This window comes from Curcuma longa, chromosome 16, assembly GCF_044706935.1.
Source record: "Curcuma longa cultivar G26 ecotype Majalengka, Jawa Barat chromosome 16, ITB_CL_G26_1.1, whole genome shotgun sequence".
NCBI classification, from domain to species: Eukaryota; Viridiplantae; Streptophyta; class Magnoliopsida; order Zingiberales; family Zingiberaceae; genus Curcuma; species Curcuma longa.
In genome coordinates, this window is record NC_133876.1 from 2808263 (window position 1) to 2832647 (window position 24385).

At 39.2% G+C, this 24385-nt stretch overlaps 1 protein-coding gene across 1 annotated transcript; it reads left to right on the plus strand.

The window, feature by feature from the left end:
- The first annotated feature begins 8081 nt into the window (after window positions 1–8081).
- Window positions 8082–9900, plus strand: LOC141847574 (germacrene A hydroxylase-like). Its single transcript, XM_074735633.1, has 2 exons — window positions 8082–9014; window positions 9277–9900. Exons 1-2 carry the CDS (start codon window positions 8082–8084, stop codon window positions 9898–9900), a joined length of 1557 nt encoding a protein of 518 aa, XP_074591734.1.
- Window positions 9901–24385: the final 14485 nt, after the last annotated feature.

Sequence of the window (24385 nt, forward strand, 5' to 3'; positions counted from 1 at the left end):
TGGGTTGGTCTCTCCTATGTGAGAGCGGCCCAAGCCCGTGTTTCTTTACACGGATGAAGCCCAAACCCTCATCTATATTAAGGGGTCATCTAGGGTTATCTTGAGATGATATTGGAGAGAAAAACGCAGCCAAGGGGGAGCCGCAAAAATAGATTTCGTGCAGCACTGTTTCAGCCTGCGCGACGTTCACTTAACCGGGTGTTGCCGCCAATTGCACCGTTGGATCTTCCTGAAATTTTGAGAGAGTATTCCCAACTTGAGGTTCTTCATTCTGAACGGTGGAGATCGTTATTGGAGTCTTCTAGCTGGTGATTTCGTCCCTATTTCGGAACTGTCAGATTCGGTATTCTTGATTTTAACTTCTTCTATTTGTGTTGTTATGCGTATGATTACCAAGACGAGTTCTTGACGTTACGCTGAGTAGAAGAAGAAGTTTATGTGCTGGTTGTTGGTGGCTAGAGAAGAACACTTGTGTACCCACTTCTTTGTTGATTTAGTGGAAGGTTTTTGGTGGTGCCTTAGGCCGTGGTTTTACTCCTCACATTGAGGAGGTTTCCACGTTAAATCTCGGTGTTATTTCTTTCTTTTGATTGTTTATTTCCGCTGTGAATATTTTATTCTAGTCTCAAGAAAGTCATTCGGCGAATTTCGGGGTGTGTTAGTTCGTGTCACATCCCTTCAAGTGGTATCAGAGCCAAGTTGTGATTTGTGTCGAGTGATGGAGGCTAATACGAGCAAGATGATTATGTTGACTGGTTCGAATTATTCTTCTTGGAAGTCTCGGATGGAAGATCTGCTTTATGTAAAGAATTACTACATGCCTGTTTTCTCTACAGAAAAACCAGAGGATAAGACAGAGGAGCAGTGGACTATCTTTCATAGGCAAGTGTGTGGATTTATCAGACAGTGGGTTGAGGATAATGTACTAAATCATGTCAGTGGAATCAACCATGCTCGAACTCTCTGGAGTAAACTTGAGGAGCTTTATGCAAGCAATACAGGAAGCAACAAGATGTATGTGATGAATCAGCTGTTGGGATTGAAGTATAAGGATGGTTCTTCAATGGCGGATCATATCAACAACTTTCAGGGTCATATTAATCAGTTGTCTTCCATGGGTCTTAAATTTGAAGACGAGTTGCTTGGTTTGTGGTTGTTTGGTAGTTTGCCGCACACTTGGGATACTTTCAGAACATCAGTTTCGAATTCAGCTCCAAAAGGAGTGATTACATATGATATGGCGAAGGCTAGCTGCATGAATGAAGAGGTGAGGAGAAAGTCTCTTGATTCTAATTCTTCTTCAAAGTCAGATATTTTGGTTACCGAGTCACGAGGGAGAAATTATAACCGTGGACCGAAGAGTAGAGATGGCAATGGCAGAAGTAAGTCTCGAGGAAAATTTACTGATGTTGAATGTCATCATTGTGGTAAGAAGGGACATATCAAGCCTTTCTGTAGGCTATTGAAGAAGGAGAATAAGCAAAGATATAAAGAGAAGGGCAAAGACAAGAAATCAGGCGAAAGTAGTGATACGGAACGCGCTGCCACTACCACTGAAGATTTCCTGATTGTCTATGACTATGATGTGGTTAATTTAACTAATCATGATATCAGTTGGGTGATTGACAGTGGTGCTTCTACTCATACTACCTCTCGGAAGGATTTCTTCACTTCTTACACGCCAGGTAGTTTTGGTTTTGTGAAGATGGGAAATGATGGTGAAGCAAAGGTTGTTGGCATTGGCGATATATGCTTGGAGACTAGTACTGGTTCTAAGTTGATTCTAAGAGATGTGAAGCATGTCCCAGACATTAGGTTGAACTTGATTTCGACTGGAAAGCTAGATGATGATGGTTATTGTAGTACCTTTGCAGATGGAAGATGGAAGCTTACCAAAGGCTCGATGATTGTGGCCAGAGGTGAGAGATCTTCGGCCTTATACATGTTGCATGCTAAGATTGTGAATCATGCAGTGAATGTGGTAGAAAATGTGGCTATATCTGAGTTGTGGCATAAAAGGCTTGGTCATATCAGTGAAAAAGGTCTTTCTCTCTTAGGCAGGAAAAATGTCTTATCTGGTTTAAAGAATGTCAGTTTGCAGAGGTGTGATCATTGTTTGGCAGGAAAGCAGAATCGTATTTCATTTAAGTCTTCATCGCCTGGTAGAAAAGAAAATATTCTTGACCTAGTGCACTCTGATTTATGTGGTCCTATGAAGACTCAGACTATGGGTGGATCTCTTTATTTTGTTACTTTCATTGATGATCATTCGAGAAAGACTTGGGTTTATACTCTGAGGCACAAGAGCGAGGTTATAGATGTGTTCAAACAGTTTCATGTTTCAGTTGAGAGGGAAACTGGAAGAAAGCTCAAGTGCATTCGATCAGATAATGGAGGTGAGTATTTGGGGCCATTTGATGAGTATTGTATACAGCAGGGTATTCGACATCAAAAGACGCCACCCAAGACACCTCAGTTAAATGGGTTAGCAGAGAGAATGAATAGAACACTCGTTGAACGAGTAAGATGTCTACTTTCACATGCCAAGTTACCAAAGTCTTTCTGGGGTGAAGCTCTTAACACTGTTGTTCACGTGTTAAATCTTACACCGTGTGTTCCCTTGAAGTTTGATATTCCAAATCGAGTTTGGAGTGGTAAGGATCCCTCTTATGATCACTTAAAAGTTTTTGGATGCAAAGCTTATGTGCATATTCCTAGTGATGAGAGAAGTAAGCTTGATTTGAAGTCAAAGCAGTGTGTTTTTATCGGATATGGTCAGGATGAGTTTGGCTATAGATTTTATGATCCTATCTCAAAGAAGCTTGTTCGAAGTCGAGATGCAATTTTTGCAGAGGATCATACTATAGAGGACATTGACAAGGTGAAATCTTCCTTTGTTTCTAGTAGTGAGAACTTGGATATGAGTATTGTTCCTCCTATGTCAATTTCATCGCAGAGTGAAGTTCAAGATGATGAACATGAGACAGATGAAATAGAAACCGAAGTTGTTGAGGACATACCAACAACTGAAACTCCAAGTGATATGCCACTCAGAAGGTCGTTGAGAGAACGACAACCATCCACCAGGTATCCAGTTAATGAGTATATTCTGTTGACTGATGGGGGAGAGCCCGAATATTTTGAAGAAGCCATGGAGAGTGAGCAAAAGGTAGAATGGGTTCGTGCCATGGATGATGAGATGAAATCACTTCATGATAATGATACTTATGATTTAGTGAAGTTGCCTAAGGGTAAGCGTGCTTTGAAGAACAGGTGGATATTCAGGATAAAGCATGAACTCAACTCTAAGCCACGATACAAAGCAAGATTGGTAGTAAAGGGCTTCAGTCAGAGGAAAGGAGTTGATTTTGATGAGATTTTCTCTCCGGTTGTGAAGATGTCATCCATTCGAGTTGTGATGGGTTTAGCTGCCAGCCTTGACTTGGAGATTGAGCAAATGGATGTCAAGACTGCCTTTCTTCATGGTGACTTGCACGAAGAGATTTACATGGAGCAACCTGAAGGTTTCATAGTAAAAGGAAAAGAAGAGTTTGTGTGCAAGCTCAACAAAAGTCTCTACGGTTTGAAACAAGCCCCAAGGCAATGGTATATGAAATTTGAGTCCTTTATGGGGGAGCATGGCTACACCAGAACCAATACAGACCATTGTGTCTTCTTTCAGAGGTTTGGTGATAATGACTTCATTATTCTTCTGTTATATGTGGATGATATGCTTCTTGTTGGCAAGAATATTTCACGCATTAATCAGTTGAAGAAGCAATTGAACAAGTCTTTTGCTATGAAAGACTTAGGTCCTGCAGAACAGATTCTTGCCATGAGAATTATCAGAAGAAGAGAAGAGAAGAAGATCTTCTTATCACAAGAGAGGTATATTCACAAAGTGTTGGAAAGGTTCAATATTGGAAATGCTAAAGCAGTAAGTTCTCCTTTTCCTTCTGGTGTTAAGTTGAGCCACGATCATTGTCCTTCTTCTGATGAGCATAGACAGTACATGCAAAAGGTTCCTTATAGTTCTGCTGTTGGTAGTTTGATGTATGCGATGGTGTGCACGAGACCTGATATAGCGCATGCCATTAGCGTGGTGAGTCGATTCTTATCTGATCCTGGAAAAGAGCATTGGAATGTGGTGAAATGGATTATGAGGTATTTGCGTGGTACCGCACACTATGGTATATGTTTCGGAGGTGGTGAGCCAAAGTTGATTGGCTATGCAGATGCAGATATGGCTGGAGATATTGATACTCGTAAGTCGACATCAGGTTATCTGATTACCTTTGCAGGGGGAGCTGTTTCTTGGCAATCTAGGCTTCAGAAATGTGTTGCACTATCTACCACCGAGGCGGAATTCATTGCTGCCACGGAAGCGTGCAAAGAACTACTGTGGTTGAAGAATTTTCTCCAAGAGCTTGGATTCAATCAAGAACGGTACGTCCTCTTTTGTGATAATCAAAGTGCTATATATCTTGCAAAGAATTCAACCTTCCATTCGAAGTCGAAGCATATAGATATGAGATATCATTGGATTCGAGATGTTGTGAATTCTAAAGCAGTGCATATTGAGAAGATCCACACCGATGATAATGGATCGGATATGATGACGAAGGCGCTTTCAAGAGAAAGGATTATTGCTTGTCGTCAAGTCGCCGGTGTTTCGGCGAGCCCCTCCACATAGTCAAGAGGGGGAGATTTGTTGGGTTGGTCTCTCCTATGTGAGAGCGGCCCAAGCCCGTGTTTCTTTACACGGATGAAGCCCAAACCCTCATCTATATTAAGGGGTCATCTAGGGTTATCTTTAGATGATATTGGAGAGAAAAACGCAGCCAAGGGGGAGCCGCAAAAACAGATTTCGTGCAGCACTGTTTCAGCCTGCGCGACGTTCACTTAACCGGGTGTTGCCGCCAATTGCACCGTTGGATCTTCCTGAAATTTTGAGAGAGTATTCCCAACTTGAGGTTCTTCATTCTGAACGGTGGAGATCGTTATTGGAGTCTTCTAGCTGGTGATTTCGTCCCTATTTCGGAACTGTCAGATTCGGTATTCTTGATTTTAACTTCTTCTATTTGTGTTGTTATGCGTATGATTACCAAGACGAGTTCTTGACGTTACGCTGAGTAGAAGAAGAAGTTTATGTGCTGGTTGTTGGTGGCTAGAGAAGAACACTTGTGTACCCACTTCTTTGTTGATTTAGTGGAAGGTTTTTGGTGGTGCCTTAGGCCGTGGTTTTACTCCTCACATTGAGGAGGTTTCCACGTTAAATCTCGGTGTTATTTCTTTCTTTTGATTGTTTATTTCCGCTGTGAATATTTTATTCTAGTCTCAAGAAAGTCATTCGGCGAATTTCGGGGTGTGTTAGTTCGTGTCACATCCCTTCAAGTTAAAGAGGTATTTTTGTGATGGTGGAGGTATATATTTGTCTAGAATTTGAAGAAGAAATTTCTGATTATTTTTTTGCTTTCTATTTTTCGTTTTGCTTTTTTGGAATAATTAAGAAACATAAATAGGAAGGAAAAAAAACGAAGTTGATATCAAACATAGAATAAAGAATAATATTTTGGATGAGGTTATGGTGGCCGCTAAAGGAGTTATTTATACAAGTTATCAAAATAATAAATGAAAAAAATTAAATATGACATACAATCATAATAATTATAATTGTCACAATGAATAAAATAAATTTAGAAATATTATCTTTGCTATTGATTCATATTGATCTTGATTATGATGCCAATATGATAAATCTAGATTTATTAAAAACAATTTAAAATTATTCATTATTGTCTCTTTCCTTTCATTATGAGTTGGTGTTAATACTAGCAAACTCTATATTTATTTATTTGCAGCATGCGAATCATTAAATAAGCTACTCGTTAAACTCATTTTCTTTTAATATTGTTATCGTTATTCTAGATTTAGAAACAGATTATATGGAAACGCAAACATAAATACGCCTACCTATTGGACAATCTAATTCAGGAAATTTGATACGACGGCGGATCTTTATTGATCTGACGTAGTAAAATAGATCAATAATCGATCCGACTTAGTAAGTCAATAGGTTAACGGTCAAACCACAGTAGGCTGGTCCATTCGCAATAGCATTCAGCCCGACTCCCCATTATTCCATCCAGTCTCACTCGGCCCGCCCCCAAAAAGCCCTTGGCCGACTCGATCGGCCCTGCAACTACACATTCATCCATCTCAGGCATTTAGCCCTGCATCTCGGTCACTTAGCTCGGTCACTCGGTCGAACGCTCCACCATCTCGGTCGCTCGGCCATACACTCAATTATCTCGGCCACTCAACCCTACGTCTCTAACACTCAGCCGCTCGACCCACTCAGCTCAGTCACTCTCCCGAACGCTCCACCATCTCGGCTGTTCAGTCTGGCTCTTGGTCTTGAGCAGCTCGGCTGTTCAGTCTGGCTCTCGGCCTCAACCAGTTCGACCTCAATGAGCCCGATCCCTCCATTCGACTCCAGCTCAGCCCCTCTCTGGTACCTCCCTACTAAAGGACAATCGAGCAACATGACAATCAAGCATGCGAGCTCTGCTATAGGATAAGGGTAGTTACTAGGTTGTCAGGCCTGATCCCCTAAATCCTTTTGAGCCTCCATTTTTTGCTAGAAGACAAGTATAATCCGCACGACCAAGTCGTAGGGCGGTTACGAGGTTTGCAAATCTTACCCCTAGATGTTGCCCTATCAGCTCACTTGGTAGCAAAACACAAAACATGTCCCCTCATATACCACCACAACCTGCTCCCATGTCAGCAAGAATATCCCCTTCAGTGAGAATATAAACCCCTCTACAGATATGAAAAAGCTCTCTCGGATTCCAGATACTTCAAATACTGTTTCTTCTTCATCTCATTACTGCTCTTTACTGACTTGAGCATCGGAGTGGCCTGTCGGGAATCCCAGCGCCTTGCTAATCCGCTCATTTAATTCTCTTCTTTCTCAGGTTCTTCTCACCGGCAAAATCTATGTTGATTGAGGTGATATTTTCTTGACTGATGGCTTGACTATCATAGGTATCCATCCGGAACAAGTACCATAATAGAATTGTAGAAATAGAGGAAAGGGAAATAAAACATAGAATAAAGAATATATTTTGGATGAGGTTATTGCTACCGTAAAGGACTTATTTATATAAGTTATCTAAATAATAAATAAAAAAATAAAATATGATATACAATCATAATAATTATAATTGTAACAATGAATATAATAAATTTAGAAATATTACTTTACTATCAATTCAGGTTGATCTTATGATGCCGATATGATAAATCTAGATGGATTAAAATCAATTTAAAATTATTGTTCATTATTGTCTCTTTCTTTTCTTCTATAAAAAGGTGGAATACGTCACCTTAACGGCCCCACACGATCAGCCCCACGATCATTTGTGAGGAAGTAAATCGAGAAACTGCAGTTGATCACGACGCAGGAGGGTATTGCCTGACTTCGTCAGGATTGTTCATTATTGTCTCTTTCCTTTCATTATGAGTTGGTGTTAATACTAACAAACTCTCTATTTATTTATTGTAGCATGCGAATCATTAAATAAGCTACTCGTTTAACTCATTTTCTTAATTTTAAGATGGTTAAGCTTATTCTAGTTTTAGAAACAGATTATATGGAAACCCAAATATAAATACGCCTACCTATCGGGCAATCTAATTCAGGAAATTTGATACCCTGATAGAATTATAGAAATAGAGGAAAGAGATATAAAACATAAAATAAAGAATTGAATAATATTTTGGATGATGTTATTGCTGTCGTTAAAGGACTTATTTATATAAACTATTTAAATAATAAATGAAAAAATTAAATATGACATACAATCATAATAATTATAATTGTAACAATGAATACGAATCATTAAATAAGCTACTCGTTAAACTCATTTTCTTTTAATATTGTTAACCTTATTCTAGATTTAGAAGCAGATTATATGGAAACGTACGCAACCATGCATATATAAATACGCCTACCTGTCGGACAATCTAATTCAGGAAATTTTAGAGAGCTAGAGATAGAGAGCATCCATCCAACCATGGAGCTGCCTATGGTTTATCTCCTTTCCATATTGGTGCCAATATTCTTCTTCTTCTTCATGCTCATCTCGATCATCACTAAGCAGAAAGCAATTAGAAGACCAGTACTGCCGAGTCCATGGAGCCTCCCTGTCGTGGGATCCATTCACTACCTCCGACTTGTCCTCGCCAAAAATTTACTGCCGTTCCGGGCATTCCGTGACCTTTCGGTCCGCTACGGTCCGCTGATGCTGCTCCGAGTGGGACCGACAGACATCACTGTAGCTTCCTCCCGTGAAGCTGCGGAGGCGATCCTGAAGACTCATAACACAAATTTTTCATTCAGATCCGAGTTAGTGGCCGCCAAGGTCATCCTCTACAACTGCACTGACATGATTTTTTCCCCCCACGGGCCCCACTGGAAGCAACTTCGCAAGCTCTGCTTCATCAATCTGCTTGGTCCAAAACCCATCCGCTCTTCGGCTTCCATCAGAACCCAGGAGAGTCACAACTTGATACGCGTCATACAGACCTACTGTTCGTCGACGACGGTGCCGATTGATCTGAGCGAGAAGATCTACGCGGCGTCCACCGCGATCTTGACCAGGTCGGCGTTCGGTGCCCGAATTGACAACCCAGAGCGGTTCAACGCGCTGGCCAAGGAGGCACTCGAGTTGCTCGGTGGCCTGTGCATCGTCGACATGGTCGCCTCCTGGACCGGCATTCAACTCCTCTCTGGCGTCAAGTTCAAGTTGCGGAGACTACACCACCAGATCGATGCCATCGCCGAAGAAATAGTGAAGCAACACGAGCTGAAGGCCATGAGGAGCGACGGCCCTACCGACGACAACGAAGTGATGGTAGATTTGGTCGACTCGATGCTAAATCTTCAACACAAACCCGAGTCTGAAAATGTTGCAATGGCCAGAGACAGCATCAAGGGCTTGATCCTAGTGAGTGTGTGTATATATATATATATTTATAATTTCTCACTCTACACATACATATAATTCATATTTATATCTTTCAATTAATATTCTTATTTATTTATTTATTTATTTATTTTTATGAAAACATTGGTATATACAAATACATGTTGATACGTTCATTCTCTGATGAGTATAAATATAAGTGCATATTTATGTTAATTTCCTCAATACCTACTTATTACTCTAGCTAGCAGTACCAATTTTATATATATGCATGTAAATGCAGGATATGTTCTTGGGAGGGACAACAACAACATCAGACACCATTGAATGGGCAATGACAGAGCTAATAAGGAACCCAGAGGCAATGGAAAAAGCACAAAAAGAAGTGAGGAACCTTTACAAGGATAAGAACCAAGTGACAGAAGAAGATGCCATGGAACTTGGCTACCTCAAGTTAGTGATTAAGGAGACTCTAAGGCTTCACCCACCTGCCCCCTTAATACCAAGAATATGCAAGGAGACGTGTGAGATGCTTGGTTACGAGATAAAAGCAGGATCCAGAGTCTTCCTGAATGTGTGGGCCATCAATAGAGATCCATTGTATTGGGAAGAGGCAGAGAGATTCAATCCGGAGAGGTTCATTAAAAATTCAGATATCGATTTCAAGGGGAGTAACTTTGAGTATCTGCCTTTCGGTGGTGGGCGGAGGTTATGCCCTGGGATGGGGTTTGGGCTCGCAACACTTCATCTCATCTTGGCTCACCTTCTCCTCTATTTCGACTGGAAGATGCCTCATGGAATGAAGGCGAATGAAATAGACATGAGTGAGACCCCTGGATTAATTGCATCCAAGAAACATAAACTCATGTTGACTGCAACCTTGCATGGGGAGATATATTCAATATGATTCTATCTAATGACAGCTAAGAAAACATTAATAGATTATAATCTCGAATTGATTTCAATAAATCGAGATCTATCATATTTGACATCATAAATAATTAAGATACATATGAAGCAGATAATATTTTCAAATATATTATATTTATTACTATGATTATAATTATTACGATTTGTATGATTGTGTGACATATTTAATCTTTCCATTATTGTTTAGACAACTTGTATCAATAAGCCCTTTGGCTTCAGTAATAAATCATCTAAAATATTATTTTTCATTTCTTTTTACTCAATTTCTTTCTTTGCTTTGTGTTCATGATTTATTTAGTTTCATCGATGGTACTTCATCTCCATCTCAAAAAGACAATCCATCTTATGCTATTTGATTTAAGAAAGATAAATTAGTCTTGACTTGGTTAATTTCTTCAATTATAATTTCTTTGCTCGTGGGGCTCAATACATCTCGTCAAGTTTGGGAAGTTCTTGATCACTCTTTTGCATCCCACTCTCAATCACGAGTTCTCCAGCTTCATCTACAACTGCAATCTATATGCAAGAGGAGTGATGTAGATGTATTTGAGATGTTTTATTTATATAATTTATTCCCTTATTTGTTGTCATTCATACCCATCAAAATTAATTATTTATTTATTTACCAAATCCCTATTTATCGCTAAAGTAATATAGAGAGGTCCGGATCGTCTCTCATGTACTCAATGATCGGAAATTATTATAGACATATGGTGCGGAATTTTTATTGGTTTTATTAAGTTCTATTTACAAACTTCATTTATTGATAATTAAATCAAAAGAATCCCAAGTGTACATTTCTAATTACAAGATTAATCCTAAGTCATATAAATACAACTTTACAAAAGTAAGAATCATTCAACAACAACAACATTGTATACAATAAACATAAAATTACACAATAAATTGTTTCCTTACAACAAGAATAATTTAGTACATGAATTACATTCATTAACACTCATTCAACATACAACATACATCATATTACATAATTTCATTTAAACAACATACAACTACTTAAACATGCATCCTACAATGACTATAACATACACATACATCCTATACATACATTACACAACAACAATATTCATTATACAACATCATACAACATGAGTTCTACACATACAACATCCTACAACATAACTCAACTAACATAAAACATATACAATCATCAACAACTTGTCATTCTACATAAACCTAAGCAATTGATACATTTGATACATATTATCCCTAAACCAACACGTACATTACCATTCAACAACTAAATTACAATGACATACAAACAATAATTTACAATCCAAAGACTTTATTCACATGCATTCAACTTCACAGGATCCATTTACAATTGAGTCATGACAAACATACATCATGTAACCGGTTTATTCATTTCCAAACAACCCAACAACATGTCCATGTAACCACAAATTCCAATTCAATAACAACCTTCAACCGAATGATTTTTTGACACACACCAACCATTTTAACACAACAAAACTTGCTGTCAAACCTTTAGCAATGCATCATATCATGCAATACAACCCAAACATATCATTCAACCCAAAACAACCAACAAGAACATATATTCTTTAGCACAAACCGAAACCAACAGCAAGAACAATTTATTCAACACAACTTAAATAGACAAGAACATAAATCATGGGGGGTTTTGAATTTATCAGCTAGCAACAGAAACGGAAACAAAGGGGAAAAAAACTAGGTTAAAGGGTTAGTAGCTTCCTTCCCTTTAGGTTCAGAACAGAGGACAACAGGGCGGAATGGTGGAGGTTGATGGTTGATCCCAACCAGATCAGAACAAGGCAATCGACATTTGGGTGGATTTTACGCCAACAGAACAATGGCTCGCCGGGCACTCTGCTCACGACGAGAAATGATCGGAGAAGGCAAAGCTCGAAAGTATTCCTCTGCCGCTGACCCCTGTTGCAAACCACAGACAAACATCATTAACAAAGAAATTAAACTCCTAACCCTATCCTTTTCCAGTGACAGCGGAGAGACGAAGCCGTCGATCGATCCCCCTGTTGCAAATCGTAGACAAGGATCGGTGATTCCTTGCTGCAAATCGCAGACAAAGCCTGATTACTTTCGGAGCTTCTATGGAGGCGGAGGAGGATGCTATCACCGACCACCGCAACTGGGCACTCCGCTCACAGCTGCGGAGCACAAACGACAGGTGAGGGGAGGCGGTTGGTCGGCGCTCGTCCACCACAGTTCCGGTCACCTTTGCTCTAGGCTGATCGGAGAGGAAGGATGAAGGGAATGGGCGATGGGAAGCGATGGAGGCGATGGGATCGCGACGGGAGCTCGGTGGGGAAGAGGCGTCGCGCGATCAGAAGGAAAACCTAGCTGATCGAGCTCCCCTTTTCTCTAAATCGTTCGAAGCCTTTTAACCCTGTGCTTGAACCAGCCAAATTGAACCGAACTTGATTGAGTCGGCTTCACATGGATCGGGCTTAATTTGGGCTAGCTGAATCAATTGATAATGGGATGAATCCAATCTGTATGGGCTGAATCCAATCTGATTTGAGTCAACTTGATTTCCGATTCGAACCCGACTCAAACCAAATTAATTTTTCTCGGATTTAAAACCTGGTTGAGTCAATTATAATTCAATTTGAGCCCAACTCAAACCAGGACCATTCTAATTTCCTGTAAAAATTAAATACAATAAATTATTATCCATAAATTTCCATAAAGTAATAAAAATTATAATAAAGATCACAAACTCATCCAAGATAAAGAATTAGCCCAAAAATCTAATTTCTAACATGAAATATAATAAAAAAATAGCTTAATCTAATCCTAATTTACCCGGTCAAATAGCCAATTATCAAGGAGACACCTCTATCAATGCGTATATGCAATCAGTTAATACCTTTGCCAATAACTTAACTGTTATGGGGCATCTGGTGTCTAAATTAGAACTACTAATGTATGTTCTTGTAGGTCTGGTTCCAAGTGTCACAACTTTCATAGATCAAGTGTCACTCGAGATACTTTATGGTATGTTATCCTCTGATGAAAGACTTCTACAGATATAATCTCAAAGGATGTCATAATCTCTATCTTTATTGGCACACATGACTAGAAAAGCTCCTTAACCTAATCCATGCAATTAGTCTCCTCCGCAACATGAGCATCAAATTCAGAGGGAGACAATAAAGGTCGAGATCGAGGCCGAGGTCAAGGTCAAGGTCAAGGGCGCTGTTAGATTTGCCTAAAATATGATCATTATGTTCAAAACTACGATAACAAGTTTGATTCAAATTTTCTTGGAAGTTTGGTAGCTTCAAATCAACCTGGTCCTCCTATTGGCAATCTACACCTCAATCATCTCATTCTGGAGCATTCTCACTCTCTATCTCTCTTGATATAGTTTCATCAACTCTTGGGAACCCAGGATGATATCCAGATTTAAGAGCGACTCATGATGTTACACCGGAGCACGACTTATTTGTTATATGTGAGAGGTGTCCAAAAGCAATCACCTTATCGATGTACTATTTATTGGATAAATAAAAATTTACTATTTGAGTGCACATTCTCTATGTATTTAATTGGATCTTAAATTCATTTACTAAATATCCACAATATGATTCATAGCATGAGAAAATTTATATTAGATCATAACTAGTAAGCATCTCTACATGTGCAATTATAAATATATTGAAATTGTCCCTAGTCAATGAATTGATGAGCACGAATGTCATCGATTATGTTGAGACTAGCACGTTTTAAACTTTTTAGTTTACCAAATAGCTATTCTTATTGGCCAGAGACATTGGATATTGAAAGTTAAACGTGGATGCTAGTTAAAGGTAACTAGTTCATTGGAGTGACCTACCATGAGACTTCATATGGTTTTATACATACAGAGATATGTCAATGAAGATATCAATATAGCTTAAGTGTGAGTTTTCTTTGACTTACAATATTCAAGTCATCTTGATCATTGAGACTTATACTTTGACATTTTAAGCAAATATCTCTAAGGAGGTATAGACTCGAGATGATTGAGTGTAAATTAAAGTACCCGAAGATGTTTGGATAACCCACAAAGGATTCATCGTTCCTTGAAAAAGGAGATGTATACCATATGGTCGCTTATCAAGATTGTTACTTGAAGTCTTTGGCTAAAGTATAGTGCATGTCAAGAGTATGATACTCTTAGACACATGTATAAGTAATATTAATCCATAAGACAAGAAAGCAGCTTGGGCTAGGTGTGATGTAGTCAGCCTAGTGGGGATTGACACATATAAGACGGTGAAAGGAATGAGACATGTCTTATTGTAGTCGTTAAAGGGTTCAGAAAATGATTCTAGAATCAATCATTGATTTTTCGATCAATTGGGGATCATGATTACTACTAGGTGTTACTCATGATTATTTCGTAATTAATGGTTAATTATGGACAACCAATATAGCCAGGAACCTATTGGGTCACACGCACTATAAGTTTCTTTGAAGGATTTAAAATAAGTTTGAGAATTGGATTCTCAAATCGAGAGAAATAAAGTCTAGTTGGACCGAACGAAGGGCAAAGATGATGAGATTCATCTTATGAAGATGAAATAAACTAAATTAATTTAGTTCTAATGGATGATATGTCGACATATCAGAAGCAATGATGGGCTTCGTCTTATGATGGCGAAATGAACTAAATTTGTTTGATTCTAATTGGAGGTGTTTTGGTTATTAAACCAAAAGATTTGATTTTGAATCAAATTGAACAAATTTGGTTTGGTTTTGAACCAAACTTAAGTTAATCGACATATAGATTTTGGATATTGAGCTAAGGGATGGGGTTTTGGATTGGATCCAAACCCAATAAGAAATGTTATATGAGATATAATATATATTGAACTTGAAATGAACGGTTGGTATTAAATCCTAATAGTTAGGATTAATCAAGACCATTCATCCATCTAAATCGATTTGCTATAGTAAACCTTAAATCCCGATTTGCTATAGTAACGATAAAAATAAAACCTATGGTCGTCAGTTCTCTTCCTGCTTCTTCTCCCAAAATCATGATTTAGGTTTTGGGGGGTTGTGAGTCATGATTTTACTTGCTGCAACCGCCCTTTTCCAAATTGCAATTTCTCCTCCTTGAAATCACAATTCTTCTTCCTTTTTCCCAATGGCCTGGACATTTCCTCTCCAGTCTCGATCGGATTCTTCCCTCAGCAAAGTTCATCGCCGATCGCAAAGAAGGAAGAAAACCTAGTGCGCTGCTAGCCTCTCGCATTTCTTTTTCTTTTCTCTGGATCGCGCAACTCGGTGTTGGATGCCGATAGTTTGACTTCTCTTGATGGTTGCCGACTGACGGAAGGGAAGAAGAAAGCCTAAGCTTCGGCCAGTGTTGGACACCAGTAGCTGGGTTCTCCCATGGACAACCAACCACTGGAGGAGGAAGTGAAACACAAGCCGACGTTGGACACCGACAACCATGTTTCCCATGGACGGTAGCTTGTGCTTCTTATAGGCAACAACTTGTGCTTCTTGTGGGCAGCAGCTTGTGCTTCTTGTGGGCAGCAGCTTGTGCTTCTTGTGGGCAACAGCTTGCGTTTCCTATGGACAGCAACCGATAGAGAAGAAATGACGTTGATGGCTCTTGTGAAAAGCTGTCCAGTCGCTGTGGATCATCCTTGGTCATCCAACGACCATCTGCCATCATCGCGGAAGCTTGTGAAGCTGTTGGAGATTGTACCATTTCGTTGGAAAGAATTTATGACCATTTGCTCTTCACCAGCAGTCAAAGGTTAACCATCGGAGTCTACACTAGGAGTCTACACGAGGAATACGATTACCAGCGATAGTTAGAAAACTTTGAAAAATAAACGTGACGTTGTGTTGTTGTGTGTTTCCGATATTAGAGTTTTCTCTCGTATCAATCATAGTTGAACGTCGGCTTGTACCGAAGATAGCAATGCTGTTGAGATCAGCCCGGTGCGTTGTGTGTGTTTACATATTTCACAAACATGCACAGCAGAAAAAAAGACAATAATAAAATCTAATTATTACAATACTCGCAATACACGTATGCAAAATACAACATGTACATGGCATAATTGAACAATTAAAATTTTTAGAATAACAATATTATTCTATGTATATCTAACATATTAGAGGGAATAGCATCTATCAAGCGGCTCTGTTAAAGTTCTGCCTCTATCTGTGATTGATGAGTTAGGATTTTATGTATTTTTAATCGATTCATTTTTGGGATTTTGCATGAAAATAAATTACAAAATGAATCGATTTGATCGTATTTGTTCTATATTGCATAATTTGAGACTTGATTATAATTTTCATGATTTCATTGCAAATTTTACATTAATTGATTTTATTGATTGTAAGGCTCAAATTGGACCAAGATTGAGCTCAACCGCGATCTAATCGAACCAAGTTTGCCTAAATTGATCAAGCCACATTTAGGACATGACCTAACTCAAGCTCGATCAAGATCCATCAATTTTTACAAACCCCAAGCTGCTCTAAAACCTCAGATCAAAGCTGCTCCACTGGATCAGAAATCAATGACTGAGATTGCTTGATTAATCAGAGGGATATAAGGCAATCTGATACGCGTGAACAATGGCTGCGCCACTGTTCATCTTCTCGCACGAAGCTCCTCTGCTCGGCGACGTAGCTGACGGCAAGGTCCCTTCCACCCAAACCACTTCCATTGCATTCCTTGATCCCCAAGGAGTCTTAAGCCGATCGATTGGGTGAAATCCGGCAGCTGGACGAGGCACGACGGCGAGGGTTTCACCGGCAGCCAACTTCCCTGTTTTCGCGTGTTTCAGCCATCCACAGCTCAATCTGAAGTCGCAAGCCTTGGAGGGGTTCTCTGAGGATCGTGGAGAGTTTCCATATCATCAGCAAATCGATCGGAGCACGTAGAAGATAAGAAATCCAATTTTTGTAGCTCAAAACAGCCTCGTGCAAGGCTATGTTCTTGTTCGGAGAGGGTTTCTTCGACTTTTCAGAGTTCGGGCAGCGAGCAAACCACACCAGTGATCACGTTGAAGACTCCAGAGGGATTATTGAATCCACATTGTGGATTCACCAGCTTGATTGACACCAAGTTGAGAAGAAGCAATGGAGAAGGGAAGGCTGGATGTTTAAGTTTCTGATTTCCGTTTACTGTTTCTGAAATTTGATTCTAAATGTTTTTGTTAATCTCATTTCTTAGCAACTTTGTTGATTTTGTTATTCGGTTAATGTTTAGTTCTAGTTTGGATTCAGATTTACCTTAGAATTTGCTTAGCTTAGTTTGAGCCCTTCTTGCAATCTGAAATTGATACCCGAAACTCTGAATTTAACTTGGCACTATTCCGTGCCAATTGCTTTTGGATGTATCAGATTAAGCCTCAATTAGTTAAATGTTTTGGTTGCATTTTAGGATTTAGCTATCTAATTTCAATAAGTTTCAATTGATTTGTTTCATTTTGCTTGCATCAATTGCATTGAACTCCATTTAGATTGCATTTAGGTTTATGTTCTGATTTAGACAGGTTTCTGATAGGTTTTTGATTACTGCATTTAGGGTTATTGATAGGATTTTTGATTTGTGCATTGTTGGGTTGCAAGAGTGCAAACATAGTCTCACATCTAAAACACATAGGAAAGATCATGGGTTTAAAAGGATGAAAAGTATCTCCATTGGTATGAGGCAACTTGATTTCAATTGCATTTCATTAAATCATTACATTTTCATTTACATTTCATTCCAAAATCCCAAAACCCATTTATATTTGGGAAACCCAAAAAGGATGACACACGAGCTCGATTTAAATGATTTTCTATTAGCCCTTGAAAAAATACGACTCAAGCCCCCTATACTTCACTTGTTTAGAATTTATTGTGGGTTTTCAATAATTTAAATTAATTTGCAATCCTAATCGTGATACATCAAATCTAGGGTTATTAGTGATCCATGTCAAGTTCTCATTTGGACGGCTTCCCAAGCCACAAGTCGTGTCACTTTCTGCGGCATTAGCCGTTGGGCAACAACAGTCAATACAAGAGAAAACCCTAATATCAGAAACGTGCAACAACATACGTTGTGTTCGTTTCTAGGGCTTTCTAACTATCGCCAGCAATCCTATTTCCGGTGTAGTTACGGTGTAAGGCACATGACCGAAACTCTTTCCGACGAAGATGAAAAATCTCCGAAAGCGCCCAAACTTCCAGCAACGTACCGACAGCAATTCCAACAACCCCTTCTCACTGGTGACTAGTGGCAGTCCTTCACAAGGGCTCCGGCAGCGGATGGGAGGCAAGATCCGGAAGTGAAGGAGGGCTTCGGAACTCAGTGGTGGCTGGCGATCAGAAGGGAGGAAGGAGATAAGCAGTGGCTGGCCGATCTTCTCTTCTCACAGTTGACTGGGTACGTGGAGGAAGAAGGCAGTGCTAGGGCTTCAAAATCATCATCTCCCAGCAACCGACGATGCGTTTTTAAGGAGGGATTACATGATCACGATTGGTATTCCTTTCCGCTTCTGTACTACAGCCGATCGAAGGAGAAGATCAAAATTTCTTTCCTATTTCATGCGTGTGGTGGTCGATTAGAGGATAAGGGATTGGATTCCTTTCCTATTTGGTGCGCGGTAGCTAATCAGAGGATTCCTTTCCTCTTCTGTGCATGTGGCAGCCGAAGGAGAAGATCGGGTGAGGTGGCTGATTGGAGGAGCGTGTGAGGCGATGAACCGGGTTTAGGTTTTCTTAGACCGAGTTTAGGTTTGGTTTTCTAGACCGACTACTGTAGCATTTGGTCCAACTTGGTTCATATCCAAATCATTCAGTTTAGCAACCAAAACACCTTCAATCTGAACCAAACTAGTTTTGTTCATTTCATCTTCATAAAACGAAGCCCATCATTGCTGCCGATCTACTAAAACCTCTTCCATCAATAGGATGGTTCTCTTGAATATATATTTTGAGTAACTTGAATACATGGGACAAGGAACTACAGTTTAGGCTAGGTGTGACGCAGTTAGCCTAGTGAGAACTGACACATATATCATGTCTTGAACAAAGCGGGTATAAGATGAATGTAAGAAATAGACACACGAACAACTATAGTTGTTGAAGGGTTCAAAAGTGGTTCTAGAATCAACTGTGATTTTTTAATTAATTAGGGGTCATAATATACTACTAGATGTCACTCATGATCGATCCGTAATTAATGATTAATTATAGACAACTTATATAAATCGGGAACCTATAAGGTCACACACACTATGAGTTTCTCCAAGAGACATAAAATGAGTTTGAGAATTGGATTCTCAAATCGAGAGAGATTGAGTCTAGTTGAACCAAACGAAGGGCAAATATGTAAGATATTTTGTTAGAAAGAAAGTACGGATGGACCATATCTTTTGAAGATAAAGTAGATTCTCTTTGATTTAATTATAAACTAAATTAGTTTAATTTTAATTAAAGGTGGTTTAGTTTTGAACCAACCAGGTTTGGTTGTAAAACAAACTTAAAGCTAACAATTTGGACTTTGGATTAATGGATGCAAATTTTTAGTTAGCGAACCAAAGCCATTAAAGATCTATAAATACATCTCTTATGAAGAGTTATTTAGAAGATTAACAACTTAATTGTTAGATTTTAAATCAGCCCCCTCCTCTCCTTAAGTTGCCGCCAAAAACACAAACTTCTTCTTTTGTGTTGCCACCACCCACCTACTTGGTGGTGTTTGTTGCTGCTGGCCAAAGAACCCTTCCAAGCTCACCACTATCCAAAGGATCTTTCCATAGATCAATATCCTCCCTAGGGCTGGCCATCAAAGCTACAACTGGCGGTGGAAACAAGGAACAAGAGGAGAAGCAACGATTGCTTCTCCATCGAAATGTATCACTTCTTCCTTTCACTTTGGCTATTGTTCCAGTTGGGATGTATACAAGAATCCTAGCTATCTATGTAAATAAACATTCTGAAATGAGAATTATTCTTTGGTCAATGTTTGCATTTAGTTTTTATGCAAGTGTCCACTTAATCTATATTGTAGATAAACATGGTGTGCGGAGTCACACACAGAAGACCATGTTATCAGTTCCTTGTAGATTATAAACAGTGTTCACAACCAAGATGGATTGGACAAACCATTGGACTGGTTGTAGTGTAATTTGGTCTTAGTCTGTCTTGACTATAGAATTACACTAGTACACTTAGTGTGTATTGAGCAGGACCACCTGAGGATTGTTCGATTTATACTGACTATATAATCGAACTAAACCTCTGTTACTATCGATGTACATGCTCTTAATCCCAATATAATAACAAACACATGTACTTAGTATATACTTCTTTGATTCATCAACGGGTGAGATTTAGAGCGATAGATCAAAAGGCCCGATGAGTTGGGAAGTAGTATTATGTACATGGTGTGTTGTTGATTATAGAAGGAAACTGTGTCCTATAATCTAGGTTGATGATGTCCCCTTGAGGAGCTCATAAAGGATTATCATGTAAACCCTGCAGGTGGACTTAGTTCCGCATGATAACAAAGGTTGAGTGGTACTACTCTTGGATTAGAAGTTGATTAAATTCGAGTTGTCAGTAACTCATTTAATTGACGGACATACGATATCTTAAACACAGGGAGATTAATGTACTTATAGTAAGAAGGAGCCCATATTATAATATGGGATTGGTGCGGTAGTGCAATAATAACTCTCTAGTGGAATGAGTTATTATTGATGGACTTAAGCTGTGTGTTCAGAAGGAACATGGGAAGCTTAAGCCCATCGGAGGCCAAAACCAATTCCTCCTCGAGGTCCCTACTGTAGCCTCTGGAAATCCTCGAATCCACCTCAGGAAGAATTCATGGAGACCTTCGGAAGAATTCTTGAAGACCTCTCGGAGACCTTCGGAAGAATTCTTGAAGACCTCAGAAGACCTTGGAAGACCTCCGGATGAATTCTGAAAGAATTCTGAAAAAGAATTCTGTGAGAAATTTCGGATAGGAAATTCTATTTATAAAAGAAAATTTCTGGAATTTTATTTAGAATTTTTTCGAGAAAAATTCGGATAAGAAAGAAATTTTTTATAAGAATTTCCGCTAAGAAATTTCGTCTCTTCTCGTACAAAATTTTATTATAAAATTTTATGAATTAATTTTGTTAAATTAACAAAATATTAATTATGGAATCTCGCTAAATATTAGCGAGATATAATTAAAAAGATTTTGTTAAAGATAAGAACAAAATTAATAGAATGGAAATTTATTAAAAAGATAACTAATCTTATCCATTAGATTTTATTAGATTTATTTCTAATAAAATCTTATTAAAAGATTTATTTCTAAATAAATCTAGATAAGATAAGATTGTTAGATTCTTTCTAATAAAATCTTATAAGAGATTTATTTCTAAAATAAATCTAGATAAGATAAGTTTATTAGATTGTTTCTAATAAATTTTTCTTAAAGATTCTATTAGAACTTTTCTAACTGAATCTGGATAAGAAAATTTATTAGAATCTTTCTTAAATTTCCATGATGGCTTGGCTATATAAAAGGGGGTTTAGAGGAGGCGAAAGAGAAACACATCAATTTGTTTTCTCTCCTTGAGGCCGGCGGCAACAAGAAGAGCTCCTCCCTCTTTCACCCGCCGCCCACCTCTTCCTCCTTCTTCCTTTAGGGCCGGCGCCCCGATCTCTCCTTCCCTTGTTTCCCTTAGGGAAGGCTTGCTTCTCCCTTCTTCTATTTCCTTCTAGGGCCGGCGCTCCTTTGGTCCTCTTCATCCCCTTAGGGCCGGCGGCCAAGAAGAAGAAGGAAGGAAGAAGAAGAAAGAAGAAAGAAAGGAAGGCTTGGTTGCTTGATTTCTTGCCATTGAAGAGAAGAGTTTTGGTGGAGATATCTCGAAGGATCGTTGTCCACACAACGTTCGAGAAGAGGAGAGGACATACAGCAGAAGATCAAGGGGTCATCTACTCCTTCTAGACATCCCGAAGAAAAGGTGCAAGTTTATTGTTTCCGCTTTAAATAAATTGTTCCCTTTATCTTGGATCCTGTAAACCAAACACAAGAGCCCAATGATCTAAATGCGTTGATCAAACCTTGGTTTGATCAACTATGAGGGCAACTTAAATCCGTTTTTGGAAAAAATTTTTGTTCTGCAAGAATTCACCGGAACGGATTTCCTAGTGTTTCCCAACAAACGACGAAAAGGCATCGCGAAACTGCTATGAGCTTAGCATTTGATAACGCTTTGTTAGTTGTTACTTTCTTTTATTTATTTCTTTTATGTACTTAATCTCTAAGGGTTGCTAGGTTTGTTACCAAACTTTACTATTGTAAAGAAATGAACCTTCTTCTCATTTGAAAAGAAAGTGAATAGTGATTGCCCAATATAAGCAGTCAAACTAACTGTAGACCTTGGAATAGTAGTTATGCAGTTGCGAACCAAATAAAAATAACTATGTTTTTTTTGTTGATGTATTTTTTTCTCTACAATAATTTTAAATTCAAATGATTTTTGAAAATGTACTAAGCACGTTATTCACCCCCCTCTAGCATTTTCTCTATCCAACAAAATACTCTCCCTTCATTTTGATTGGGGAGGAGACTATCAAGTGCTTCATTGTTATCTTACCTCCTTTGGCATCCTTCATCAAGTTTCTTGTCCCCACACTCTTTGTAAGATATGGAAAAATTAGAACTTGTCTTGTGAAGACGAAATGAACGAAATTGATTTCGTTCAAATTAGAGGTCGTTTGATTAATGAATCAAAGGGTTTAGTTTTGAACCAACTTGGTTTAACTCATGATGGAAGAAATTTTGTCAGAATAGATGCAATGAGAAGTTGCATCTTATGAACACGAATCGAACAAAACTGATTTGGATTGAATCGGAGTTCATTTGGTTGGTGAACCAAGTGAACCAAAAAATAAACCTGATTACTACAGGGCCGGTTCACTACAGTTAAGGTTAAAAGGTGGGTTCAGCCTAGTCGCGTGATCAAAACCCCAGTTAAAAGTACTGTAGCTTTTCTTTAAAGCGGGGGCTCGCGAATTTGAGGGTTTGGGAGTCGCGCACTGCTGACCCCTTTTCGGTTCCGCCCTCTGCTCGTCGTTCGTTGTCCGCCAGAGCAGTTCCGCCCTCTGCTCGTCGCTCGCCATCCGCCGGAGTGGTTCCGCTTGGGGCATCGATAGACAGACCGTGGGATAGCATGCGCAAGATGCCATAATTACCAGAGGTGGAGGCGGTGCGACAGGCAATCGAGGAGTATTGTGCCGGGAAGAGGATCTGCGAGTGCTCGGTAGTGGACGACCCTAAGGTCATCGACGAAGTCTTGGCGTCCGAGCTTGAGGTGACCCTCGTCGGCAAAACCATCGTCGCCGCCCTTCGTTAGGGCAAGAACCTATGGCTACGCCTCGACTCACCGCCATTCCCCACTTTCCATTTTGGTCGGTACTCTCTTCCTTAAGTTGCTCGTTCGTCTTCTGTGGTTACAGGAATGAAGGGCCCCATTAGTATCAAAGGGCGTCGTTGTAACTAAATATGTGAGGTTGGGTTCTTGGTCTTCTGGATTGTCTTTTTGCAAGCTTCTAGGGCACGAACGGATCCATCATTGAGGTAAACCAACCTGACTTGTGTTATTAGATCTTGTTGTGAAATGGATCGATTAGGAAGGACTTATGGATTACTTCTCTATTTTTGGGATCTGAAATTTGTTGCGGTCGTTGGGTTTTTGTGGATCTAGATGATCTCGATTGAGTTTGTTTTCGGGAAAGTCGCTTTGTCAATCGATCTGGAGATGATCAATTCTTTTCTTGAGTTGTTTGAGATTTTGCATGGATTCTTGCTAGCTGATTCAAGCGAGGAATGGCCATAGCCAAGGATCCATAATCTCCTCTGTTTTCAAGTGGATCACTCGGAATTTATGAGCGATCACAAACATTGAGGTTTCTGATCGGTGTGATGGGCCTGTTCTAATGTTGAGTTTTCATGTGGTTGATTCGGGGATTCTTGATCTGTTGAGGTATTTTTAATCTTGTTGGATATATCGTTCTAGATTAATTTCTATTCTGATCTATTCATGCTGTTTAGAGGTGGAGGATGATGATCAGGTTAGTTGGATCTATTCATGGATTCATAATCGAGTTTGATGGTTGATGTGAGTTTCGGTTGAATTTGAATGTGGACGATCGGGTTTCTGTATGTTGCTTGCTTTTGGAATTGGTTGGTCTTATTCTGTTGGATCTGTTAACGGATCTGATTTGGTTCGATCCGGTTAAGGTTAACCTTAGATTTGGTTAGGAGTTTGACTTGTTGTAGAATTTAAAATATAATGTATTTAGTGGTGTGGTATGTTATAATTTGCAGGACTTTGATTGGTGGTGTTGGGATCGTCCCGGTGCAATGCGCGTGTTTACACGTTTCGCAAACGTGCACAGCGGAAATAAAGAAATAATTATAACTA

What these genes read in the sequence shown, in the direction of transcription:
- LOC141847574 (XM_074735633.1), top strand. Translation starts at nt 8,082, where the DNA reads ATGGAGCTGCCTATGGTTTATCTCCTTTCCATATTGGTGCCAATATTC. An exon ending in GCATCAAGGGCTTGATCCTA is followed by an intron (nt 9,015 to 9,276) that starts GTGAGTGTGTGT and finishes ATGTAAATGCAG; the next exon opens with GATATGTTCTTGGGAGGGAC.